The sequence below is a fragment of the Peromyscus californicus genome, unplaced genomic scaffold (assembly GCF_007827085.1).
Source record: "Peromyscus californicus insignis strain IS unplaced genomic scaffold, ASM782708v3 Scaffold_18__1_contigs__length_77618521, whole genome shotgun sequence".
Lineage (NCBI taxonomy): Eukaryota > Metazoa > Chordata > Mammalia > Rodentia > Cricetidae > Peromyscus > Peromyscus californicus.
Genome location: NW_026294480.1, coordinates 39,583,223 through 39,607,798, shown reverse-complemented (window position 1 = coordinate 39,607,798; position 24,576 = coordinate 39,583,223). Strand labels below are relative to the sequence as shown.

General features: G+C 40.7%; 1 protein-coding gene across 6 annotated transcripts in view; it reads right to left on the bottom strand.

Annotated features, from left to right (window-relative positions):
* Positions 1-24,576, bottom strand: part of Pde4d (phosphodiesterase 4D) — a 698,811-nt gene that overhangs the window by 13,998 nt on the left and 660,237 nt on the right. For 5 of the 6 annotated variants that reach the window (XM_052743269.1, XM_052743270.1, XM_052743271.1 and 2 more), the window contains 5 exons: positions 9,655-9,748; positions 8,012-8,184; positions 6,910-7,008; positions 5,568-5,732; positions 3,976-4,075 (listed from right to left, as the gene is read on the bottom strand). In XM_052743269.1, the coding sequence (XP_052599229.1) occupies positions 3,976-4,075; positions 5,568-5,732; positions 6,910-7,008; positions 8,012-8,184; positions 9,655-9,748 (631 nt within the window). Of the gene's footprint in view, positions 1-3,975; positions 4,076-5,567; positions 5,733-6,909; positions 7,009-8,011; positions 8,185-9,654; positions 9,749-16,572; positions 16,961-24,576 lie in introns of those variants that run through there. The other variant, XM_052743273.1, reaches the window with a different exon arrangement.

Genomic DNA, 24,576 nt, shown 5'->3' with positions numbered 1-24,576 from the left:
TCAAAGCATTTATACACACATGAAAATGTCATGTGTGAAAGTGTTATAATTAATACATGCGCTTCTTTTTTTTAAGAGACTTCTAAACAACATATTCCTAAAAGTGCCCTTCTCGCCCTCACTCCCTCCGAGTGCCATGCCCCGACACTGTCTGGCTTCCTCCTGCGTGGAGTACCACTTCAAGCCACACAGTCACTTGTTGTCTCTTCTAGCATAGTGCAAGCTGTTCAGAGCCAGACTTTTGCCTTGTTCTCTATCTAATCATACTTGTTGAAAATGATTCTGTCCTCATTTCCAAGGTTTGCACAGACAAAGACAGATCTCTGTACAATCCAATAGTACTGCTATGGAAAATGTATGTTATGATACTAATCTCTGTAAAGTGTATATACTGGCATCGGATCCTACTTCAACTTACTATGACATAATGCCTCTCTTCTCTTGGAAACACAAAGACATATGTTTTGAATACTAGATGAGTGTGAATAAATCTTCCTCCTCAAACTTGGGCATCTTTACTACAAACAAGGCCTTCTCCTTCCAAGTAAAATATAACACCAACCCTGTCTCGAAAAACCAAAAAAAAAAAAAAAAAAAAAACACCATATATGTTCTGTACCTTCACACTGTTTTACTTTCCCAGAAAATAAAACTGAAAAGTCACATGACCTTTTCATGATAAACGCCTTCTAGGATGTGACAGTCAGAGCTTTATGAAGCAGGCTGCCTTAGTCTTCACAAAGACTAAGGCAGCTTTCCACCTGGGATGTCCATTTCTCTATGCCCTGTGTTCAGAGACCTCCACATCCTTAAGACCTTCATTAAAACTCAACTTCTCATTGTTCTCAGAGTCTCAAATGATCAGGCCTCGTCATCTCTGCCAGGTAGAAATGATCCCCTTGTTCTCAGAACCCCCAGGTGCTTTCAGTAAGTGCAAACACCACTAGCATGAAACCATCCGGTCTCCCAAACTAACACATCAAGCCTAAGATCACAGCTAAGAGGCAGGGGCATGACTGCACTGGGAATCACCGAGACAGCGCACCCTGAGACACGTCTTTTAAGTTCACTATGCCTCTGAGGTCTCCTCTTGATGGGGGAATGTCTTTTTGTATGCTGTGAAAATATGTTGCTCTGATTGGTTGATAAATAAAGCTGTTTGGCCAGTGGTGAGGCAGAATAGGGTTAGGCGGGACATTCTAACTAGAGAGGAGGAAGGAGAAAGGCAGAAAAGAGGAGATGCTACCAACTGCTGCCATGAGAAGCAAGATGTAAAAATACTGGAAAGCCACGAGCCATGTGGCAAAGTATGGATTTATAGAAATGGATTAATTTAAAACATAAGATCTAGCTATCAAGAAGCCTGAGCCAGCAGGCCATACAGTTTGTAATTAATATAAACCTCTGTGTGTTCATTTGGGTCTGAGAGGCCACGGGAGCTGGGCGGGCACTGGAAAACTTTCAGTTACATCCTTTCCTCAAGAGATGCAGCCATCGAACTGGGGGGTTTGAAAGGAGGATCAAAACTCAAGATTTCCTTGTTAGGAGAACCATGTTCAACCTTTGGTTTTGGCAGTTGGAAGGGCCAACTCTGAGTCAAGAGGTTGGGAGTATGCTCATCTAACAGACACTGAATCCATCCATGAAAGCCAAAGAAAATATAAACTTAAGTCTCGCTCTGAAGGGTTACTACAAACAAAAATAAACACATAATTTTGACAATTTTTTTCTTAAAGGTCTTGAATTTGTTATTTTTTAAGTCACCGGAGATTTGTTTGTTGCATGCTGTGAACAAAAACTGTATTAGTGGAAAGGGAGGGAGGCAAGAGTCCAGGCTGATCACTCAAAACTAAGGCGGTGACTCTGAGCAGCCCTGGGATGTGTCTGTGTACCAAGCTGCACTGCTGACTTTACTGCCTCACTCGATCCCATCAGCTGAGTGGCCAACCCAAAAAGAGCTGCTCTTGGAACCGAGGGCTTCCGTGTGCTGCTGTGCTCCCACCAGTGATCACAACTCTGAAAGTAACTAACCTCCAGCAACAGGACTGGCTGTCAAGTTTCTGCCTAGGCATGTCACCAGAAAAACGAGCCTAAACAGACAGCTTTGGTCACTTCTCTAGATTTATAGGCATCCTCCAAGTTTCTCCATCTGTTTGAGTGTCTTTCAATCTTTAGAAGATGGGGGTTTTCTAGCTGAGATGACAGACTCCACACAAGCCCTGCTGCCCACCACAGTCCCACAGGTGCCAGCCACGTCTCAGCTGTGTTTGGAGGGTTCACAGAAAGAACAGAACTTGTCCCTGCCGTCCTTAAAAATCGCAAGCACAGTGGAACACTTGAAAGACTGACTCTATTATGACTTACTTAAATGTGTCCTCTGTTCTTAATAGCATATACGATAGAATGAAAAGGAAATATTCTTTCAATGTTTGATGTTAGTAACTTAAAATATGTCTTTCTTAACTGTCAAAAATTAAATCTAAATAAGGTAGGTTTATGTATTTGTTGAAACCTAAACCATTAAGAACATACCAAGTAATACTAGAGCCTCAAATACTGAAGTGGGCCAGACTTATGGAAAGGACCAGTGTACACTACACCACATGACCTGATAGCCCTTTTCTGAAAGCCCTCTGTCTACCCTGAGCACCAGCACAATGCAAGCCCCGCCCCCAAGTAGATTCAGTGGTGATAGTTATGTAAATGTTTTCGTGAGTTCCATAAGAGCCCTGTTACAGGTTCTCATAAAGCAATGGGTACATGGAATGTGATCCTGTCTGCTCACTAAGGCCCTTCCTAACACACACATCTGAAATGTGGTCTACCAACCACACATCCCTGGAGGCCCGTGAGTCCTCTGCTCCATTTGTGAATTACTAACGTGTATTTTGTTATGTCTCTACAGAGGCTATTTAAAGACACAAAAGTAGATCTAACCAATCTTCCAGACCTGAATTAAGCCTCTCAGGGCACAGTCACATTTGCCTTCTCTCTTTAAATCCTGCTATGGGAATGCTTGGAAGTTGTGAAGGCCTTGATATTAGGATGACCAGATTACCACAGCTCAAGGTCAAAGTGTAACCCACAGTTTGAAGCAGAAGAACGCCAGTTTCTTAACATGAAAGAGTCACACCTTTGCATTTTTCTTCATATAAAGGGAAATTTATAACATCAATCTACCACAACACCATGGGAAAGAATTAAGTCCTAGTACATTTAAGTCATTCACCTAGTAACGTTGAGTACCAAGTACCGTTTATGTAATGTTAAACCCTTCTCCAGAGGAAGGGGAAAAGCCTCCTCCAGCACTACTCTTACAGATGTTTGTTGTGTATCAGAGATGCCAAAACCAGATCCCTAGCACTCCTTACATTTCTAGACATAATGGTGTCTTCTTATACACCGGGAGGTTGCTGGGGGGTTAAAAGGAAAGGGAATTGTTAGAGACAAGAGGCTAGAAGCTAAGTTTCTGTTACATCCATGGAGAGATTTGTAAAGAAACTGAGGGGACTGGGATCTGTGGGGATGGTGGAGAAGGAGAGCTACAGTTTCTGGTGGGGATCAATGATCTGCAGAGTGAAGAAGGCTTAGTATTAGTTCCTACAGGCTACCCACACCACTGTATACGCCGTCACCTTCCTACCCACACCACTGTATACACCGTTTCCTTCCTACCCACTCCACTGTACACGCTTTCACCTCTGATTGCCTTTTGCAGAAACATGGCACTCAAAGACTTTCAGAGATGTGCTAGAGCACATAGATGTGCTAGAGCTACAGATGATTTTCACACAGCAACCGCCTGTCTCATGGGAAGCCATGATCATTTGCAGAGATAAATTAGTGCTATATTATTTCTAAAACCGTATTCACACATGTCAAAAGCACATTAGGGCCCTGGAGAAACATGGACTTATGAAAATCATGCAGTTATATTTTTAAAAAATGTACCAAAAAAAAATAGGCTTCACTTACTTGTATTGATCAGAAATTGATTGGACACTCCGGGATGATCCACATCATGTATTGCACTGGCAAAAATGGCTGCGAGAATCTCCAAGTCTGTGAACACGGCCTGGGGACCCAAGAACACCGGTAATATTACTACGTTATTCCAGGAAGATATGAGCGAGAGCACTATATAAACAAGTGAAATAAACCCCAGGGCTCAGAAGGAACTTGGGGTGAGGCGTGGCAGTATCTTACTATGCTTCATCAAGAAGCGTCTTCTGGATGAGCTTCTTAAATGTGATTTCAAAACAAAGTATTTCATCTGAGTTTGTTATATATCATGACCAAAATCTCTCCTGTTCATCATATTTAAAAAAAAATTAGAGTATCTGAAAGACGCTGAAAGGAAATGTGAGCTTATAACTCACTTAATGATACACTCTGAGAACACATGTAACATCAATAACGCCCCCACTGAATTATGAAAAGGCATTCCTTCTTCCATCTTCCCATTACACAAATCAGCAGTTCTCAGCCTCAGTGCCATCAACGCTGTTAGAGCACTGTGCACGTTGTTATGATTTATTATGTGTGCCCCCCAACCCGAGGGTATCCCCGAGCATGCAGGGAAACATGCTGGGCAGATGCACGCCATGCGGGCATGGCGGCAGCCAGTAAATAATTCACAACCTAGACGCTGCATCCATGTGGAGAGTTTATTGTAACAGAGAGATAAAGAGGCAAACAGACAGAAAGAGAGAGGGGGGGTTTGAGAGAGAGAGGGAAAGGGGTGCACGCTCCTTGGGAGGAAAAGCAGAAGGAGAGAGGGAAAGGGGTGGAGTTTTTCCTTAAGAAGAGGCTTCTATGGCAGGACATACAGTGGCCCCAAGGGACGGAATCAGAATATTAAAACGTATTACTGGGTCGTTTAGCCAATTCTTTGCCTCTATTCATAACATGCTGGGAATTATGTACAACCAAAAACGTCTCCAGAAATTTCCCAAATGTCCCTGGGTGTAGGGATGGAGAAGGAGAGCAGGACAGAAATCATCCCCCGCTGAGAGTACTACTCAGCCAAATAATGAGTAGAAGCAAAATTTTACAACGAAAAGAGTCTAAACTGTATAGCAAATGAGAATCTTTCCCCTGGATGCTATGGATATCAAATCTGTTTATTAAACACTTAACAGAATAACCTCTTGGGGTTTGGAAAATTTAAAAAGGCATTTCCTTCTAATAAATTCTTGGAGAACATTAACGTGTTGCTTATGTTTTAGAAAATAACTGTCCTTTGAACTACAGCCATCAGACCAAAGTTCTAGAAAACCCAACTAGATGTCAATAAGCCAGATGTGTGTGCACAATGTCACCGGCCCATTTCAAAGGAGCAGTATTATAAACAGATGGATCCCCAAATCGTTGACCAACTCTCACAGACAGAATTCATCAAAGGATCTGTTGTCTATTAACAAGAATTTTCTCCTTCTTCTAAGTCAGTCAATGGATTTCCAATGAAGTTAGTTGCTGTCTGTACTGAAAACCCTCCAACATCAAAGCTTAAGAGCCCTTTACAAGAGGCGAGTGAGTGCGAGCAACATCTTAGGAAAGAGCCTGACCTCCAGAGCAGGTGTAGATAACAGCACATGAGTAGACTGGACGACATCCGCAGCATGGATGTTGTTATGATAGGCCACATCAGCATGGTAATGGTCCTCCAGAGTCATGAGATATGTGATTAAAGTGTCTACTGGAATTTTAAATGTTTTTAATAAATCTCGTTCCTGTAAGAAAAGAAATCCTCTTAACATTTTTGTCTTTCTAGTAAAAGTCATTTGCCAGCGTATGTTAAAAGAGAATCTTACGCTGGTGTTGCCTACAAACAGCCCAGACATGAAACAGTGTTTTCTTATATCTATCGAAGGAAATAGAAATATCCCGGAAGTTGAGAAACTCTGCCAACCACCCGCTGCTGAGCTGTCCTTCGGAGACCAAAGGTCTGCATCTGAGGGGTACAGCATGAGGAGTGGACTACCAGATCTAGGCCCCAAGAGACAGCTGTAGCACAATGCAGCTGCTGACTGGGCCCTGCAGTCACACCAGATGAACCCATGCTGGCTCTCACGCTCTAGTTTCCCATCTACTCCCAAGGTACCAGCTCTAGCTTCTCAGCTACATCCCACCCGGACATGGTACAAAGGCAAGAACAAGAAATGGATATAGAAACGATGGCAGACTACTAAAAATATACTCAAGAAACTATATTCTGTGTTCATCAGCAGCGGCCTTGTTTGTTTAAGGAAGTTAGTAAGTCTGCATGGTGGAGATGATTGTCTAACTAATGTTAGACATTGTTTCCATTCCCCCATAGTTCTTAAATAGAAAAAAATGCAATTATTTGCATTTTACACACACTCTTATCAATTACTATTTGTTCTTTAAGAAGGAGCCCTAAAACGGAGCCATCAAAATAAGAGGGAAGGAGTAGAATGCATAAGGTATAGTTCACAATGCAGAGTTAAAGGCTGGACAGTTTGGGTGAGAAAATGACCCAATGCCTCAACGTTGAGGTGCTATTGCTCACAGGTGACTGGATAATGAGGATACTAACTTCATTAAAAAGTTCACAGCTCAATAGGGGGCCCAGTTGAAAGAAGCAGGGCCACTAGGAGCATGCCTTTGAAGAGTCTGTTTTGTCCCAGGATGATGTCTCCTACCCTCCCAGGCCTTTCGCTGGATCTGTTAACCTCTGCCCAGCCACTGTTACTCTACCATGTTTCCTGCCCCATGCTCTGCCTTATCACAGCCTCCAGGCAATGGAGTAGCCAACTAGACCCTCTGAAACCATGAGCCAAAATCAATCACTCCCTCTTCTAGAATGATCCGCTTGGGTATGGCATCACAGCAGCAGAAAATGACTCATCTACAGTCCCCTGGTTAGAAGAAACTCAAGGTCATTACCTGAAAAATGGTGTGCATGATAACAGTCAGAGGCCGGTTACCAGACAACTCTGCTATTCTGAAAACATGGAGACCCCATTTGTTCACATCTTCTAGTTCCTAGGATGAAGAAAACCCCCCAAAGAACACAAGGTTGAACAAGAGGTGACAATAAACAGAAGCATTAAAAAAAAAAAAAAAAACTCTACTGAAAAACTTTGCTAAAGTTAAAAAGAAAAGACTCATTTTAAATATAAAGGATGTGACATGTAAACAGTCAAATTTAAGGCAATATAGAATTATTTCACTGAAATATACTGAAAACCAAATACGGCTTAAATATGATTCTGATAGTAAATTACATGCATATGCTTTCATTACTGACCTCAAATAATTTCTTCAATAGATAAAATCTATTCACAGAATCTACCTAAAGTCCCGAAGGGATGACAGATTTCTAACTCTCCAAGGCCAAAAAAGAAAATCAAATCAATAGGCTGAAAAGAAAACAAGCAAGCAACCAACAACAAACCAAGATGCATCAGTCAGACCACACGTCTAAATCTACATATTAACAAAATCTAATAATTTATAGAGCTTTATGAAGTGATTTCCCACCTTCAAATCAAGGACGGCAGAGATGGCTCAGAGGTTAAAAGCTCTTCCTGAGGACCTGAGTTCAGTTCCCCAGCACCCAATTTTAGGTGACTCATAACTCTTGTAACTCCAGATACAGGGCATCTGATGCCCCCCTTCAGGCATCCATTGACACTATACTAATGTGTGCATACACACACACACACACACACACACACACACTTAAAAGAAAACATAATAGGCTTTTTGTTGTTTTGTTTTGAGACAGGGTCTCACTATGTAGCCCTGGCTGTCCTGGAATTTGCTATGTAGACCAGGATGAATTCAAACTCACAGAGATCTTCCTGCCTCTGCCTTCTGAGTGCTGGGATTAAAGACATGTACCACTATGCCTAAACCTATGAACTCAGGAGCCAAAATAGTTTTTAAGATCATATAAATCAATGAACTTTTCCATCTGTTTAAAAGAAAAGAAAGAGAACTCATGGGAAAAAAATTCACATCATGATCTTTGAAATGACTGTACCTTGGCCAGGACGTCCTCCTGTTCTGTTTTAACCCCAAACCTCGGGATGCATGAATTCGTCAGGCTGGAGCTATGCATCAACTTCTTGACCCCACTGATCTGAGACATTGGCCTTTTCTTCTTCTCTTTTTCCTTCTGAGTTGGAGAGGGAATTTCCACTTCATGTTGCTTATCTTAAGAAATTCAGAAAACATCCTACATTTACTATTACATCAATTTTATTTTCTAATCACATAACACATAAATAAAAAAAGTGTAATTGATCACTATATATTCTAGAAAGTGATTCCAAACACTAATTTTCCTTTTAGAGTTGAATACAAATTATATCCTCAAACACAAAATGAAACAAATTCTACTTTATTATAAAAGACCTCTTGATAGACTATCCTAAGAGAAGATTGTAAGATATGATAGCCAACTTAAAAGAAAGCAAAATACTTGGTTATTTAGTATTCACTAACTCCATTCCCATTGGAATTTCATTTAGAGGTTGAAAACAACTTTTCCAAGGACTCCAGTTTCAACATGCATTTTTAAAATGGTAGACACTTCATATGCAAATATATCGCAAACAGCAGCCAATGAACTCAGGAGCTAAACAACCGTAGTGACTATGCGAGCCTACAGTGCACCTCAGAATGACCTGAGTACTGCTCCTAGTTGGCTTCTCTGTGCGATAAAAAGGAAATGTTTGCAGTGTTGCCAAGTGTTGTAGGGACCACAGACAATCCACAGCATTATGTCACTGAGAGGCATAGATGCTAATGTCCACAGCAAAAGCCATAGACATAAGACGTCTTAATGCACTCATCTCTGTGAAGGCAGTGAGCAGCCTTAACTCATCTTTGTACAGTATAGGTTCAACAAACATTTGTACAGATATTTGCTCCTTAATACACAATCATTTTGTTTTGAAAGTAAATCCCTCTATCAAGGAGGGGTTCACATGATTAACTTTCACTTACTGCAATTTCTTTCTACAGTTAAGGTTAAAATGGCTGTCTTGAGCTGGGCGGTGGTGGCACAAGCCTTTAATCCCAGCAGAGGCAGGCAGATCTCTATGAGTTTGAGGCCAGCCTGGTCTATAGAGCAAGATCCAGGACAGGCACCAAAACTACACAGAGAAACCCTGTCTCGAAAAACAAACAAACAAACAAAATGGTGGGGGGCCTGTCTCAAAAAAACCACACTCAACTAATCAGAAAATTTCCCTTAGGAACTATGCCTATAACTGATGGAAGGGACCATTTCTAATTTATTACTTCCCTAGAACCCCTTAACAAAAATATGTTTGATGCAGGAATGAATAAATATCTTGATCAATATTTCATAATTTAGTATTATGAAAAGACCTCGCTTGAGAGGTGGCTCAGTAGTATAATGCTTGCCTAGGCTAATGCAAGCCTATGGGCTTGATACCTCATACTACAAATCAATCAAAAATCAATCAATCAACCAACCAACCAATCAATCAATCAACCATGTCACCCCAGATTGATTCTGAAGCTTAGAGACTTAAAGTCTGAACTTATTCACATTATGTATTGGTTTTCAAAATGAGCTAAACTCTAACTGCCATCTAAAAATAAGCAAGCAAACAAGCCTAAGGCAGGTTTTAAATTGCACACGGTTGTTCTCACCTAAGAATGTGTTCGATATGTACTCTGACACCTGGTTTCCTGACCGACTCATTTCAGAGAGATGCGTGAGCTCCCGGTTAAGCATCCTTTTAAACTGAAAGACAAAAGGAGGGTTGTAGTAAGAAGAGAGGACATCTGAAGTGTCATGACATGAGCATTCCCCGAGACACGGGGAAATACACCCAAAGAATGTTTACATCATCGCGACTATTCATTATCGGGGTACTTTCTCCTGTGTTGGGAAGTGATAACAGTTTATGCTGGGACAGTGTCCACTAGGCACATGTGGACATGGAGCACATGAAATGAGGTCAGTATGAATGAGATATTGAGTTCTGAACTTCATTTAACTTTAAATGTCTACAATTTAAACATTCACAGTTAGCCAGTAGCTACCACACAGAATAGTACAGATAACACTTAATGGCATTAATCAATAGATAAAACAATTTTTAAAGATACTCTCTTCTGCAGAAGAAAAATAGAATTGATGCACACAGATCACACGGGGCAGTCTATACTTCCGCTTGCTTGTTTTCTGCTGCTTTTTATTGTTTGACTGTTTCATATATTTATAGAGTCAGTTTTAGTTGTTTTTACCCCCGGAGACCTTCTTCCCAACAAGTCCCCCCCTACTTTCATGTCTTTTTTTTTTTTGTATGTGACCCACTGAGTTTAACATTGTATTTTTTTTACCAGTTGATTTATCATTATTAAAAAATCAATATCTAATAATGATCAAATGTTAAAGTATTACAGTCCTTAACCATAAAGAAAAACTTAATAGATTTATTTGAGTGTTCTCCCAGGGACTTGGAGAAACAACATTTGAGTAAATACTACACACATAAATTTGCTTCTGAAGCTGTATACGAGCAGAAAGGGCAAGAAGTATTAGTTCTCAGAAACCATAGAATTTACTGACCCATCATCTCCCACATCATGAAACAGAAAGCAGGTCAATGTTTATTCTCTGCTTTACAACTTCACCATTTATTTTACTGTGACGACTGCGCCATCCAGACACAGTTCAATCATCTGCTAACACAACAGGGAAATGCCAGCTTCAGTTTATCTCCAGTCAGAACGGCTGAGATTAAAAACACAAAACAAAGCAATCAAACACTAACAACAAAAGAACACAAAAAGACAAAAGATGGCGAGGATATGGGGAAAAGGGAACACTGCTAGTGGGGGTGTGAACTGGTGTAGCCATTATGGAAATTAGTTCCTCAAAAAGCCACAAACAGATCTGCCACATGATCCAGCTACATTCCTCCTGGGCATTTTCCCTAAGGACTCTCTATCCTACCACGGAGGTACTTGTGCATCTGTGCTCTTTGCTGCTCTATTCACTATGGCCAAGAAATGGAAACAACCTAGGTGTCTATCAATGGGTGAATGGATAATGAAAATGTGGTACATTTATACAATTATTCAGTTTTATAAAAAGCGAAATTATGAAAATTTCAAATAATCGGATGGAATTGGAAACAATCGTTCTGAATGAGGTATCCTAGACCCAGAAAGATAAACATCACATGTTTTCTCTCATCTATGGATGTTAGCTTTGACTCTTTAGACATGTGTATTTCATTTGGAATAGCCACAGAGGTCAGGGAACATATAAAGGACCATATAGATAGGGCTTCTTAATGTAAAGCCTACCTTGGAGTCTGAAAATCTCCCAACCACGCATGTTAATATGCCTCAATAGTTTTCAATGTTCAGCGTCCTGGATTTGTTTGTTTCTGCTGTTGCTGTTTTGTCAATTTGACACAAGCTGGAGCTCTCTGGGAAGAGGAACCTCAACTGAGAAAATTCCTCCAGGGCTGGAGAGATGACCCAGTGGTTAAAAGCACCAGCTGCTCTTCCAGAGGACCTGAGTTCTATTCCCAGCACCCACACAGTGGCTAACAACTGTTTATAACTCCAGTTCCAAGGGATCCAACACTCTCTTCTGGCCTCCATGACCACCATACATGCATGCAGTACACAGTACACAGATACACACACAGGTATAACACTCATGCACATTTAAAGAGGAGAGATAGAGAGATAGACACATACACACATACACACACACACACACACACACAGAGGGAGAGAGGGAGAGGGAGAGAGAGAGAGAGGGAGAGGGAGAGAGAGAGAGAGAGAGAGAGAGAGAGAGAGAGAGAGAGAGAGAGAGAGGAGAGAGAGAGAGAGAGAGAATGAATGAGAGAGAATGCCTCCATCAGACTGTCTATAGGAAAGTCTGTAGAACATTTTCTTAATGATTATGTGGGAGGGTCCAGCTCAGTGCCACCCTGAGCAAGTGGTCCTGAGTCATATAAGAAAGCAAACCAAGCAAGCCATGAAGAACAAGCCAATACATGGCACCACTCCACGGTCTCGGCTTCAGTGCTTGCCCCAGATTCCTGCCTCAACTTCCCTGGTGACAGACTTTACCTGGACATGTAAAGTGAACTAAGCCTTTTCCGCTCACTGCACGTTGCTTTTGGTCATGGGGTTTTATCATAGCCATAGAGAGCAAACTGGGGCATTCAGAACAATGCAGTTTTCCAATATATAAACTAATACTACTACTTGATAAAAATATAAAAAAATGATTTTATCCTTATCTTTGGTAGACTTTGAAACTTTACACTTCACTATGAAATCTCCCTCGTAAGTCTGGAGAGGAGGAGTGAGCTCATCTTTCGGAAGTGTTCGAAATGCGGCTCAGAATGGAACTGGCTTACTTAGAATTTTCAAAAATCTTGCTTCTCTACATAATTTACACAGAGATGGCCTATCAAGAAGCAATATAGTTGGACAAATCTCTCCCAAAGTCAACCCTAGGAAATCCAAATTGGGTGTAACACTTTACTCATCACCACAAACACTGAGATTGATCAAGATAATATCAACCAACTGTTAGATCCAAGGAGTGAACAATAGCTTTCCCTTACAGAGAAAGAGAAACTGGCCATGGTGAACACACATTCTATATGTCAATCTGCAGGGACAGTTTATTCTCAAACTTGGGAACATAAAGTTTACTTTTTTTAAACCCATGTATTTGTACACATTCCTGTTAAGCATAACATACACAGGTATGGTAGAAAAATCTAGGAAGCTATTATACAGAAAGAAAGATTAAAAGAACCCATTTACATCCCTACCTCTCAGACATAATTACTCATAAACCACATACAATTGGCTGTATTTTCTCCTCCCAGGCCTTTGTAATGTTATATATACTGCATCACACACTCCAAGATGTCAGGTCCTGTTTGCTTTCACTTAGCATCAGACACTACTTAAGAAAGTAAAACTCGAGGCTTCCTGAGAATGTTTCCAAAGGCATTTACACTACCTAGTGCCAAAAATGTGTGTCATCTTTCCGAAGTTATGTTTCCTTAAGTAAATTATTAATTTACAATTAATTAAACAATCTAATCACTTAAGTTGTCTTGTATTTTGTTTGTCATATAACATGCACTCAGTGTTGTTTGAGAGTTCTTTCTTCTTAGCTCCCTTTGTGGTGATCAACCCTGACTTCTGAGCCTTTTATTCTGATAACTGTATCAATGTAGGACACACCAACGGAACTGATTATAGATACATCTACAGCTAGCCCCCGTTTTAGTCAATCACGTAAAGGAATTTGGGCAAGAACCCATATGGGAAATCATGGCTGTTCCAAAACCACAATATTATGTATAATCTCTCCCATGTAAAAGAAAAATTCTTGCTTTATAGGTAATTTACCCTTGAGAAAATGTACTCATTAGGCAAAATAGATTCAAAAGAAGGTTTTCTAAATGTTTTGAACATGTATCCAGTGAAGTATTCTCTCTTTCAAGTAGTCCATGCAGTTAGATGAAGTTGTCATTAAGAACTACCTGACCATGACTAAGCGGGGAGGGAGGGCTGGGCGTTGCTTTAGGCCACCAGGAGCCTCGCCTCTCAGGAGACAGTACAGAAACTGCTGCCACCTTGCCCGTACAGCTAAGCACCATACACTAGTTTTCTGAGGACAAATGGGAAAAGTAGATAGGAATGCACAGACGCCCCATCTACCTTACACACAGACCTGTTAGGATTAATCTGATGCTGTCCACCCCAGCAGAAACATGTTCATGTTCATGCTATCTTCAGACATGCCACACAATCATTTGATTTTCTGGAAGAGTAGTAGCATGACGGACAATTATTCTTGCCATTTGCTTACATAATTCATCAAAATGGTCAGTTAGTGCAATAAGGTTAAGAACACCACTGAAAAGATTCTTCTGTGTAGACTGCCTACACGTCACACTGCACAATCCCCTGAATAGTGCTGTATCATAGCCATTATTCCCACATTCCTCTCTCCTCTTTGTTCGAATCATGGAAACACAGGCTGGAAAACCCCTGCATCACACACCTGTCTCCCCACCAAGGCTTGCCATGTTCCAAAGAAGGCAATGTTTCCTTTCAACATAACTGTGAGACAATATTTAAAACAATCCCTAAAGTGTTCTTCCCACAGGGGTGGGGTGGGGGTATAAGTCAGGGGGATTGCCAAAAGGCCATTTTCAAGGAGCCAACTAGGTTACAGCACAAGAACATTTGTGAAGAGGAGTTAAAATTGTTATTTTTTCTACTGCTAATAAAAATTTCAATCTAGACATGCTAAATTAATAACCACAAAAGTGGCCACAAGTGCTTTCTCAACTTGTAGTTGATTGCCTGGAATATTAAAGAAGAATATACTAAAGCTTTTAACAAACATTTTAATTACAAGGTAAATTTCTGTCATTTTGAGTAACTATGTTCATTAAGATATTTACAGACTAATTACCATGGGTAGGGAAGAAAGGAAGGTTTAAAAAGCTAACAGAATGTCTCCTCCTTACGACAGCACTGCACTCCCTAACTGATTTATGGTAGGCAAACAAAAAAGTGCCTTTCAATAGAACCCCATGAAAAGTACCATTTAATTGAGCATGTAGCTATGTTTTAAAGTTACCTCTGTTTTATGTTGATTAATTTCTTACTGGCCCTGTTTTACTCTAAGTGGTTTTAAAACATTACGAAAAATCATGGTTACAACTAGGGGGAAAGGGGGAAGATTTCTCGGTGGACGCTTTCGAGGTCTTTGTTCTCATTACGCACCAGAGTATGTGTGTGCAGCATTTAAATCATAAAGCAACGTCCAAACGCTGCCAATCTGAATGCTGTATTGTGTGTTTAAGAATCCCAGTTCTTTGCTTTGCAGTCTTTATTTAAGACGGTTAAAAATGCAACATAAGTAATAAAACAAGCTAAGCCTTTCCAAATGGAATCCTCTGTAACTGTGTACCAAGACTGGGTGGGGGCATGACACATCCTGTGAGCATGAAAAGATGCAGCATGGCCTACAGCAGAAAATGACTACAGTTCCCGTCACAAAATTCTGCTAACAATCATTTGCAATCATTTGAATATGAGCCCTGCAAGTGGGGAAGGTATTAATATTAAGACCCATTTAAGTGAGCACTGCATAGACTACTGTTTCCCCTGTGAAATTCTAATGATCTTTTGACTATGATGCCCTGCAAGTAACGGAGATATCAATATTAAGACCCGTTTAAGTGAGTGGTGCATTGGCTCTATAAAGATGAATCTTTCAGAACACATAGGACCAAATATTAATATTTGATTTTCTTAAAAGGTTTTAGGGGCAGCATGTTAACACAGGCACAAAACAGTGCAGCAAGTTTTTCCCAAAAACGTTAAGCCCTAATGATCTATATTTATATTTGTGCAGGCATTGTTCATAGTCATAATACACACACAGAGTTCTTAAGATGCCTGGATGAGCTATAACAGCTAGGAAACAGAGTCTGGGGGAGGGCATGAGTATTCTTACATTTACTTTTTACAGGAATTTTAAAACAAGAAATGGCTAGCAAGATGCAGACAATGAAAAGCATTTTTAAATTCTGGACTACCCTAGAGATTTAGACAGAATTGAGAAATCCTAACAGTATGGATGACCAAAACAGAGGTGAAATGTCTAGCTTTCTTAGGATTCTAGTCAATCTCAACAGTAAACATGAAAGTTTCCTTCACAAAGAAACAGGAAAAAACAAAACAAAACAAAACAAACAAACAAAAAACCATTCAATCTGAAAGTCCTTTAAGGCAACAGAATAGATATCTTTAAAAATGTGTTATGACTGGCTTATACATTCAAGGCTAAATTCTACTTTCTGAAATGATGCTTCTTTTGGGACTGAATAAGGGTTTTCTACATCCTGCTTCTATCATGGAGACAGAACTCAATGACAGGTTTACCACAGGGCAGGTGAGAAGCTTGCCCAGGAGCCACACAATCTTACCAATTCCTTGTATGAATTCATTTCTTGAGACTCAAAAAAAAAAAAAAGCCACAGTACAGATGAATTTCCTTATAGTTATCCCAGATAATCAAGTTTGCATTATAATGAAAAGCACTTAAATAGTCAAGTCCATCATCTACAGCTTTAAAGACAAAAGTGAAAAAATACATTTTTCTTCTTGAAGTCCAAAGGAGCATTGATATTTAGAGCCACATATCACTGATAAGATTTAAATACTGCATGCTAATCAGAATTCATCAGTTACAATAAGAAATTAGGTAGAGTAATTTATTTGCAATTAATTTATCTCATTACCTTGCTATTTTATAGCATAAGCCAAGTCTACACAGGAGAAACAAAAGAACCAGTGCACATTCAAAACCTATCTTAGTACACAAACTACACCTGACACTCAGTTACACAATCCTATCTTCCGAAACAAAAACACTTCTTTCCTGGTTCATATTTAAGGGAAGAATGTAAAATTGCTCAGACACCATTTTAATTTGCTAAAACCCACCATTTATGCAATCAGAGTAATCAGTTATAACAGCAAAATAAATCTTACCTTTATGTAGCCCCAAGACACTGACAATAAATAGTTTGCTTCAGGCATGTTTGATAGATTATGTGTCTATATATGTGTATATATGTCAGCAAGTTCTAAAACGTGTATCTCTTTGAACCTTGATTTTTAGCAATCTCCACAAACCAATCAGCATGTGGGAATTTAAAGATTTTTAGTAATTAAGTATAAATAAGAAAGCATCGTATTATGATCCCATTCAGCCAGCGTCTTCCCATTAAATACATGCCATTTGTAAAACTCCAGAATGGAACAAAATTCAGCAACTATTCTGAATAAGGAATATCCATATGATGAATGACCAGCTAAAGAGCTAAGGGTCTGCATCTTTCTCTCCAGAGCTCCAGGGCTTAATGAATAATGTATGTCAAGATGCTTAGCTGCAAGAAAGACTAGTCCTGTCAAAAGCTACCAAATAAGGAACTGCGGGGGAAGCCGGGAAGAGAGGCACGAAACCCCGCCCATAGAACCAACTATGCACCAATCGCATTCCAACCACGATCTAAGAGGGCTGGGGGCATGGATGCGGCTCAGGCTGCTTGGTGATTGGTTCCCGAGGTGAGCCCCTGGGGAAGGCGGCTTTCCTCCCCACATGGTGAACGCCATTTAATAAAGGTCTCCCTGCAGCTACGAGGAGGCTGCCTGTGAAAAGATGAATGGGGCTTCCCTCTCACAGGGATGGATAACGACCGCAAAACTTCTATATCGGCACTTGCGGCTTAAATAAACGTTGCCAGTCCGTGGGGCGCTGTCTGCGGATTCTAATAATCTCCGATTTCTCTACGCATTTACATGGCCCCCATCTCAAGTCCCACACACGTGGCTTCCCTGGTGATGAAGAGAGCTTAGCTACTTCCCCTCCTCAACACACAAGCACAGAAATTACGAAATGCCACAGGTCCAGACTTCACAAAAGAGAATGCATCCCTTCTCCTTGGGGAGGCTGCTTTCAGCATCCTTTGTTCTTGTTGTTCTATGACCACATTCTACAACACACAAAATCTAAAATATAAATCTGAGTAGGGGAGGGGGAGGTAACTGAAAATTCATTTCTCTGTGTGGATAAAGAATACAGTTGTGCATATTGATTTCGGTTTCTAGATGCTGATCAGAGGGAGTTTTTTTGGTTTTTTTTTTTTTTCTTGTTTCCACATGAAGTTGAGAAAGGACTGAACAGCTTTTAGGAATCAATCTTTGAAATGGTGAGTAATCACACCTTTTATCAGGAGGGCTAAAAAAAGAACTTAACATTCTTTTGGGAAAGCCAATCTTTTCTACTCCATCTGACATAGCATTATTCTATATAACTTTTATTCCAAAGAGGTCTTGTGGATGAGAAATGAGAGAAACACATTTCTCTTATTTTAGTCCAAGCTTCTGTATAAGGCACCTATTCTTATCTCTGTTTAATACTCTGGGCTTCTGTAACTCCCTGTCATGGTCACTGTATAGCTTTCTTTCTCAGGTCTGCCTTTGAATGTTTTCACTGGAACACTTGACTAGCACAGTAGTTCTGCAATGTCCCTTTCCATAATTCCCTAAGTCAACGGTATGCTGAAAATGTTCAATGGAAAATTTCCGAAGCACTCATACATTTTTAATAACGCTGATGATGGTAGACCACTGCTAACCTTCTAGTGCATATTTACCACTTTTCTTTTTACTGTGCCTTATTTATAAAATTGTTACAATTTTACGTAACTCAAGAGAAAAATAGAGCCCGTGTAGGGTTCTGTACTATGTGGTTTTAAGGTGGGGGTTATAAAACCCGTCCCGGGGTAATGGTGGGAAAACACCTTCACCTCTTTGCTGCTGGGCTTCTCAACCACTGCATACCTTTGGGTTCACTTCCTAAATTCTCCTAAACCCTCAACCCCAGTACTCCACCCAAACAACCCACCAGAACACCTCCCCTTCTTGCCCTCCATTTCTCTTACCTCTGACATGTCCTGCCTTATTCGATGACGTGTTCCACTGCCTCCACTGCTCTGGCTTTCTCTGTGTTCTCACCATGGCTTCCCCTTCTATGAAAGCTTCAATCCCGAGCTCCACACTCGCTGTTTCCGTCCTACACTCGTCCGTGACTACTTCTCACCTGAACTTTAGTAGCGTGTTTCCAAATTCACCATACTCTCCCATTTCAAATGCCCTGCCAGTCACCTGGAGCTTTTTACAAAACCGTGAACCGTTTTTCTATTTAAAGTAGTGCGTATAACTACTCCAACTGCAGTCACTGGGCCCATGTTTCTTCCAGTGCCTCAGATGAAATCCGTGACTCTTTCTGTCCATTCAGTAGGTGTCTCGTGTGAGTCACACGCTATCAGGTGTTTCGTGTAAATCATCCAACTGAATCCTGGAGTAACCCTGGGATGTCCCTCCCCTTCTACCACGGTACCCCCCTCATCCACACAACACTGTGACCAAGCCCTGCCTTCTATAAAACGCCACTCCAACCGCATTAATCCTAATCTTTAGAGAAGCGGGAAGCATGGCTGTGGTGTCAGCACACACCTCATCCCTCCATTCCATATACAGTGAGAGCTGGAGGGAAAAAAAAAATGCATTTCCCAACTTTACCCGGATATGCAGAACACAAACTCCAACTTCAAACCCTTCAGTGACCAGCTTCTTAAACTGTGAGTCAGAAGCCCACGGGAGAGTGAACGCAAGGTCACAGATGTTACAACAGGACAAGGTTTCTGAACATGTGACAACCTTAATTAATTTGAAATCAAATGCACAGTGCATCTGAGGTGTTTCTGGTCTTGCCTGTGTCGTATAGTGTGACTTCATAAAACCTTGGTTCTGAGCACAGAGCATGCACACACACTGTACTGTGCATGAGATCCTGCCAAGTAACAGCAAAGAGCAATGCTGGGAACACTTTGGCTCAAATTATATACTACTGTATGTCAGGAATTGCGGCACTTTTACTCTATACACAATTAACATAATTACAGAAAAAAAAACACGGTATTTTTCTCTCATTCTTTGGCAAGTTAAGTATCAAAGTAGTACATCTTTGGATTGGATTGTTAAGATATTTGATTTAGAAATTGCGATTTGAGTTGCCGACTTGAGTGGCTTTGTTTTTTAAATCTTTCAACAAATTGTGGGTTGCTAAGATTAAAACAGAATTTACATATTTTTAGAATAGGTCCTAATCACATATCTGCCATTGTATACTCTGTATTTATGAACAGGGATATTGTTATAGCATTGATGATTACAAAATAAAAATGTTGATCAACTCTGAACAACATGGAAGCTACTTTGCATCCTACAGTACCAAATATTCAGCCATAATTTAATCCTGTATATAAAATTAAACAAGCATATCCATCTCCTCAACATGTAAACTTATTTAGTCTTTAATAAATGGTAAAAACTATAAGCACAACAAAGAATTATTTTAAAACACAGCTCTTGGTGACTTATTATCAGTTAAGTGTTGGACCGATGTATTTATTTTATACACCCACATGCCTAGGGTCACATGAGAATTTCCCAGGCAAAAGGGTCATGAGTGGGGAGAGTGTAAGAAGCCTTGCTTTAGCATCCAATCCTAACCTGGAGAGTGCTTACTGTGCGGCTCATCTGCAGAGATAGCTCCTGACAAACTGTTACACTCTACAGTGAGTCTGAGCTGGCCTGTGTAACCCAGTGATGCTGTGTGACTGCCGGGGCCACCAGGTCATGGGAAGTCTTACAGCTTTCACCTTGCTGTTGGAATGTGCCCCAGGGCCAACATGAAGGAGGGTCTGAGGAAGTCCAAGCGGGACTTTTTGGAAGGGGAGATGGAAAAGGGAGGGACGAGGAGAGGGAAGACAGAATCCACAGAAAAATATGCACACGTTCCAGTTGCCAGCCAGGGGAGCTTTCGGCTGCTTGCGGCCAGGAGCATCTGACTGCAACACATGCCGACATCTGTGACCTCACACCGCGGGCAGGATAGGAAACACCCTGTGAGATGGGACATGAAAAATGAAACCGATGTGCCACATATCTGGGTCATTAACCGCCACACAGCCAGAAGGTAGCAGGGCTGGGAGCTGATCTCCGACTGCCTGGTTTCACAGCGTTTTAAAGTGACAAACACTACCTCAGGAGGCCCCCCCCCCACACACACACACAGTGGACAGTACTGCAGGTGTCTATCACACGTGGATAAGTCAAAGGCTGACTTAAAATAGGGGTTGAGAAGGGTTTGGGGAAAACGGTGTGGGTAAAGAGTGATGTGTGAGTACAAGCTGGATGTACACGTGGAAATGTGCCACGGAACTCCACTAATATGTACAACTAATGTATGCTAATATGAAAACAGCACTTTGGACTTTGTTCTTTACTTAGCCTAGAGACTGTATGAAAGGCCTGTGACCATCATCAAGTCTGAGCTGGATCCATCGTCATTGTGCTTGAAATACTCATGAATGGGTGTGTTGACTCTTAAGAGCACACCAGACTAAGGTAATTTTTCCTAGAAATAATATGTTATTATGTATCACTCATGGAGATGGAAAATATTTAATCCTACAATCCATCTATATTTATTTTATACCTTTCTACTTTAAATGAAAGAAAGGGGAAGCTTTTAGTAGCCAACAATCAAGCCAATATAAAGTAGGTGTTTACATATCTTGTACTGGATATGTATTGGCTTATATTGGGCTAATAGACGAAAGTCTGATTACTAAATTCTTCAGACAGAATTCTGAGGCGAAGCTGAAATTCAGATATAAATAGCTATAGCAAACTAGGGTCTCTGAATTCAGTCTCTATTTGTTTCCAAGTACCTTGAACTAGTTTTAGAGGGAGTCAGTCGGTAGTCATCCAGAATCCATTTATAATAAGTCCTTTAAATTACATAATTTACAATTCGCTTTTACATTACAAAAACTTTTTCTTGAAAAATGCTATTAGGAGTCTGACCACACCGAAATTCACAACATCTATTTGTATTTGGCGCCCTCTAGTGCTAAATTACATGAGTTTGACTTAACCAGCCAGCTCTGAGCTGCAGATTGAATCACAAACTTTGAAAAACGGTGGGTTTTGGGTAGGGAAAAAGAATAACACGACATTACAGAGGCCCAGAGAACTCAAATGTACCATTTCGGAAATGGTATCTTCTCTGGAGAGTATCGTGGAGATTTAAAACTTAGTAGCCATCTGAAACACCCAAGACTAATCTTTTTACTAACATGGTTGGAAATTTTCACCAAAACTGCTTTATTTAAAACATGAAAACACTTATTTATTTCTGTTGAGCAGTTCCTGCAATTGAATTAACATGAACCTGAGTTGATGGCTAGATTTCTATTTCTTTGCTAAAGGGATTAACTAACTAACCACACATAAACACGTGAGGTACTTTGAATGAGAATGGCCCCCCATAGGCTCAGAAGTTTGATTATGTGGTCCCCATTGGTAGTGCTGTTTGGGCATGTTTAGGAGGTATGGCCTTGCTGGAGAAAGAATGTCACTGGGGGCAGAATTAAGGTTTAAAAGCCATCCACTCTTCCCATTCTCTCTCTGCTTCCTGCGTGGTTCAAGATGTGAGCCCTCTGTTTTCCTGCTCTACCCACAATGCTTCTGTTCTGCTATATTGGACTCTGATCCTTCTGGGACAAGAAGCCAAATAAAGCCTTCCTTCCTTCATACCAAGAGAAGTAACTATTATGTAGCTAGAGTTTTCTCTCTGGGTCCCACCAAGGCCCAGCATCCGACAGCCCACTTATAAAATAAACACATAGACGCTTATATTTACAAACTGTATGGCCGTGGCAGGCCTCTTGCTATCTGTTCTTATATCTTAAATTAACCCATTTCTATTAGTCTATAAGTTGCCACGTGGCTCATGGCTTACTGGTAGGTATCTTAACATCTTCTCATGGTGGCGGCTGGTGGCATCTCTTTGCCTCCACCTTCCACTTCCCAGAATTCTCTTCTCTCCTTGTCCCACCTATACTTCCTGCCTGGCTACTGGCCAATCAGCACTTCATTTATACAGCATTATTACATATAGCATTCTGCAGTCATTGATACATCTTGGATCATACAGCCAGTCTTGTATGCTCATAACTATTTAGTCAACTATGTTGTTATCATATCTATCCCTAACAGGACAGTTTCACTGGAGGATAATCAAAGCCTCACATAAATGAGGCCTCTTTGCTTCTAAGTCTGAATGAGGAGGTCAAGCTGTCACATGGCACGATGACAGGATTTTATACACAGGAAATGCTACAGACAGCACCAAGACAAACAACAAACTATTCCAACTAATTCACAAAGTCAACACATAATGATGATGATCCCAGGCCACTTTTATGCACTCATCATTGAAAAGACAAAAAAAAAAAATGTTTACTATGAGTCCACCTCAGTCCAAAGTTCTAGACTTGCTGGAAGGAAGAAATTCCAACATGGTGGATAGAGCTTGTTGAACAAAACCAAGCATTCTCAAAACCTGCATGCTTCTGAAGCCCTCTACTCACTGGTCTGTTCTCTTTAGAGTCAGTGAAAATCTGCCTCCTCTCCTTAGCATACGACCCTTTCTCCTCTACTGTAAAAATGGTTTTTGTAGTCGGAGGCAGAATTTCTCAGAATATAATGTAAAGAACATCAGTCTACTAAGACACTTTTTAGATGATTTCCACTGCAAACTTTTTCCTTTGACACAACACAACCTTGATGGAGATGATATACATTAACAGTGTCCAAAGCTGTGCTATATGTTACTGTACAAGAACTGTACTGCTGGGGGATGTTCCGTATGTCAAATGTGTTGCTGATTGGTCAATAAATAAATCACTGATTGGCCAGTGGCCAGGCAGGAAGTATAGGCGGGACAAGGAAGAGAATAAAGCTGGGAAGTAGAAGGCTGAGTCAGGAGACACTGCCAGCTGCCATGATGAGAAACAGCATGTGAAGATGCCGGTAAGCCACGAGCCATGTGGCAAGGTATAAATTTATAGAAATGGATTAATTTAAGCTGTAAGAACAGTTAACAAGAAGCCTGTCACGGCCATACAGTTTTTAACCAATATAAGTCTCTGTGTTTACTTGGTTGGGTCTGAGCGGCTGTGGGACTGGCAGGTGAGAGAGATTTGTCCTGACTGTGGGCCAGGCAGGAAAACTCAAGCTACACTGTACTACGAACCTTATTTATTTATTTAATTTAGCATAACATTTTCCAAACTGACTTGACTCTTGAACCCTTGTTATTAGAAACGAACCATAGCACTAAAGTTTCATAGAAAATTCCTGTAAAAGCAACAGACTTCAAGCACTAGGAGCAAAGTGTTTTAGAATGGTCATTCCCTTATCATTGCCAGATATTTGTTAAACAGCTACCAAGCGGCAGAAAACCAATAAAGCACCAGGCCAAACAAATAAATAAATGACAAGAGGGTAAAAACCAAAGTCAAGAAAACTCCCACAGGTTATGATAGGAGCTGAGAAGGGACCCAGCTACCTAGAAAGAGCCAATCACTGAGTGAGGGTCAGGAGGTGTGTGCACAACCTGTCTACCAACTGAGAAGTAGTGACGTGACGTGACAGACAATGTGGACCATACAAAGGCTGGGGAGAGAGGGGTGGAAGGAGGGATGGGGAAGGCTGGCTGACACATACCCGGGGTATGGCCAGATAGGAGCAGGAGTTCTGGTGTGCCCTACAGAATAATCCGGCGTGCCCCAGGGGAATAATCCGTATATTTCAGAAACCCAGAAGAAAGGATACTGAATGTTTTCACCACGAGGAAGTGCCAAATAGGTATATTAGTCCTGATGTAAGGGTTTCATAAAATGTATGCATGTTTTGGAATGTCCCATGATGGTGTCCTATTAATATGTACAATTTTTAGCTTTATGTATCAATTAAAAACAGTGTCAAATTTTAAAAAAGGAAAGAAAATTTGATGCAGAATCCACTATGCAGGATAAGACTGTGCGAGACCTCTCAGCTGGAAGGGTAGGCAGAGAT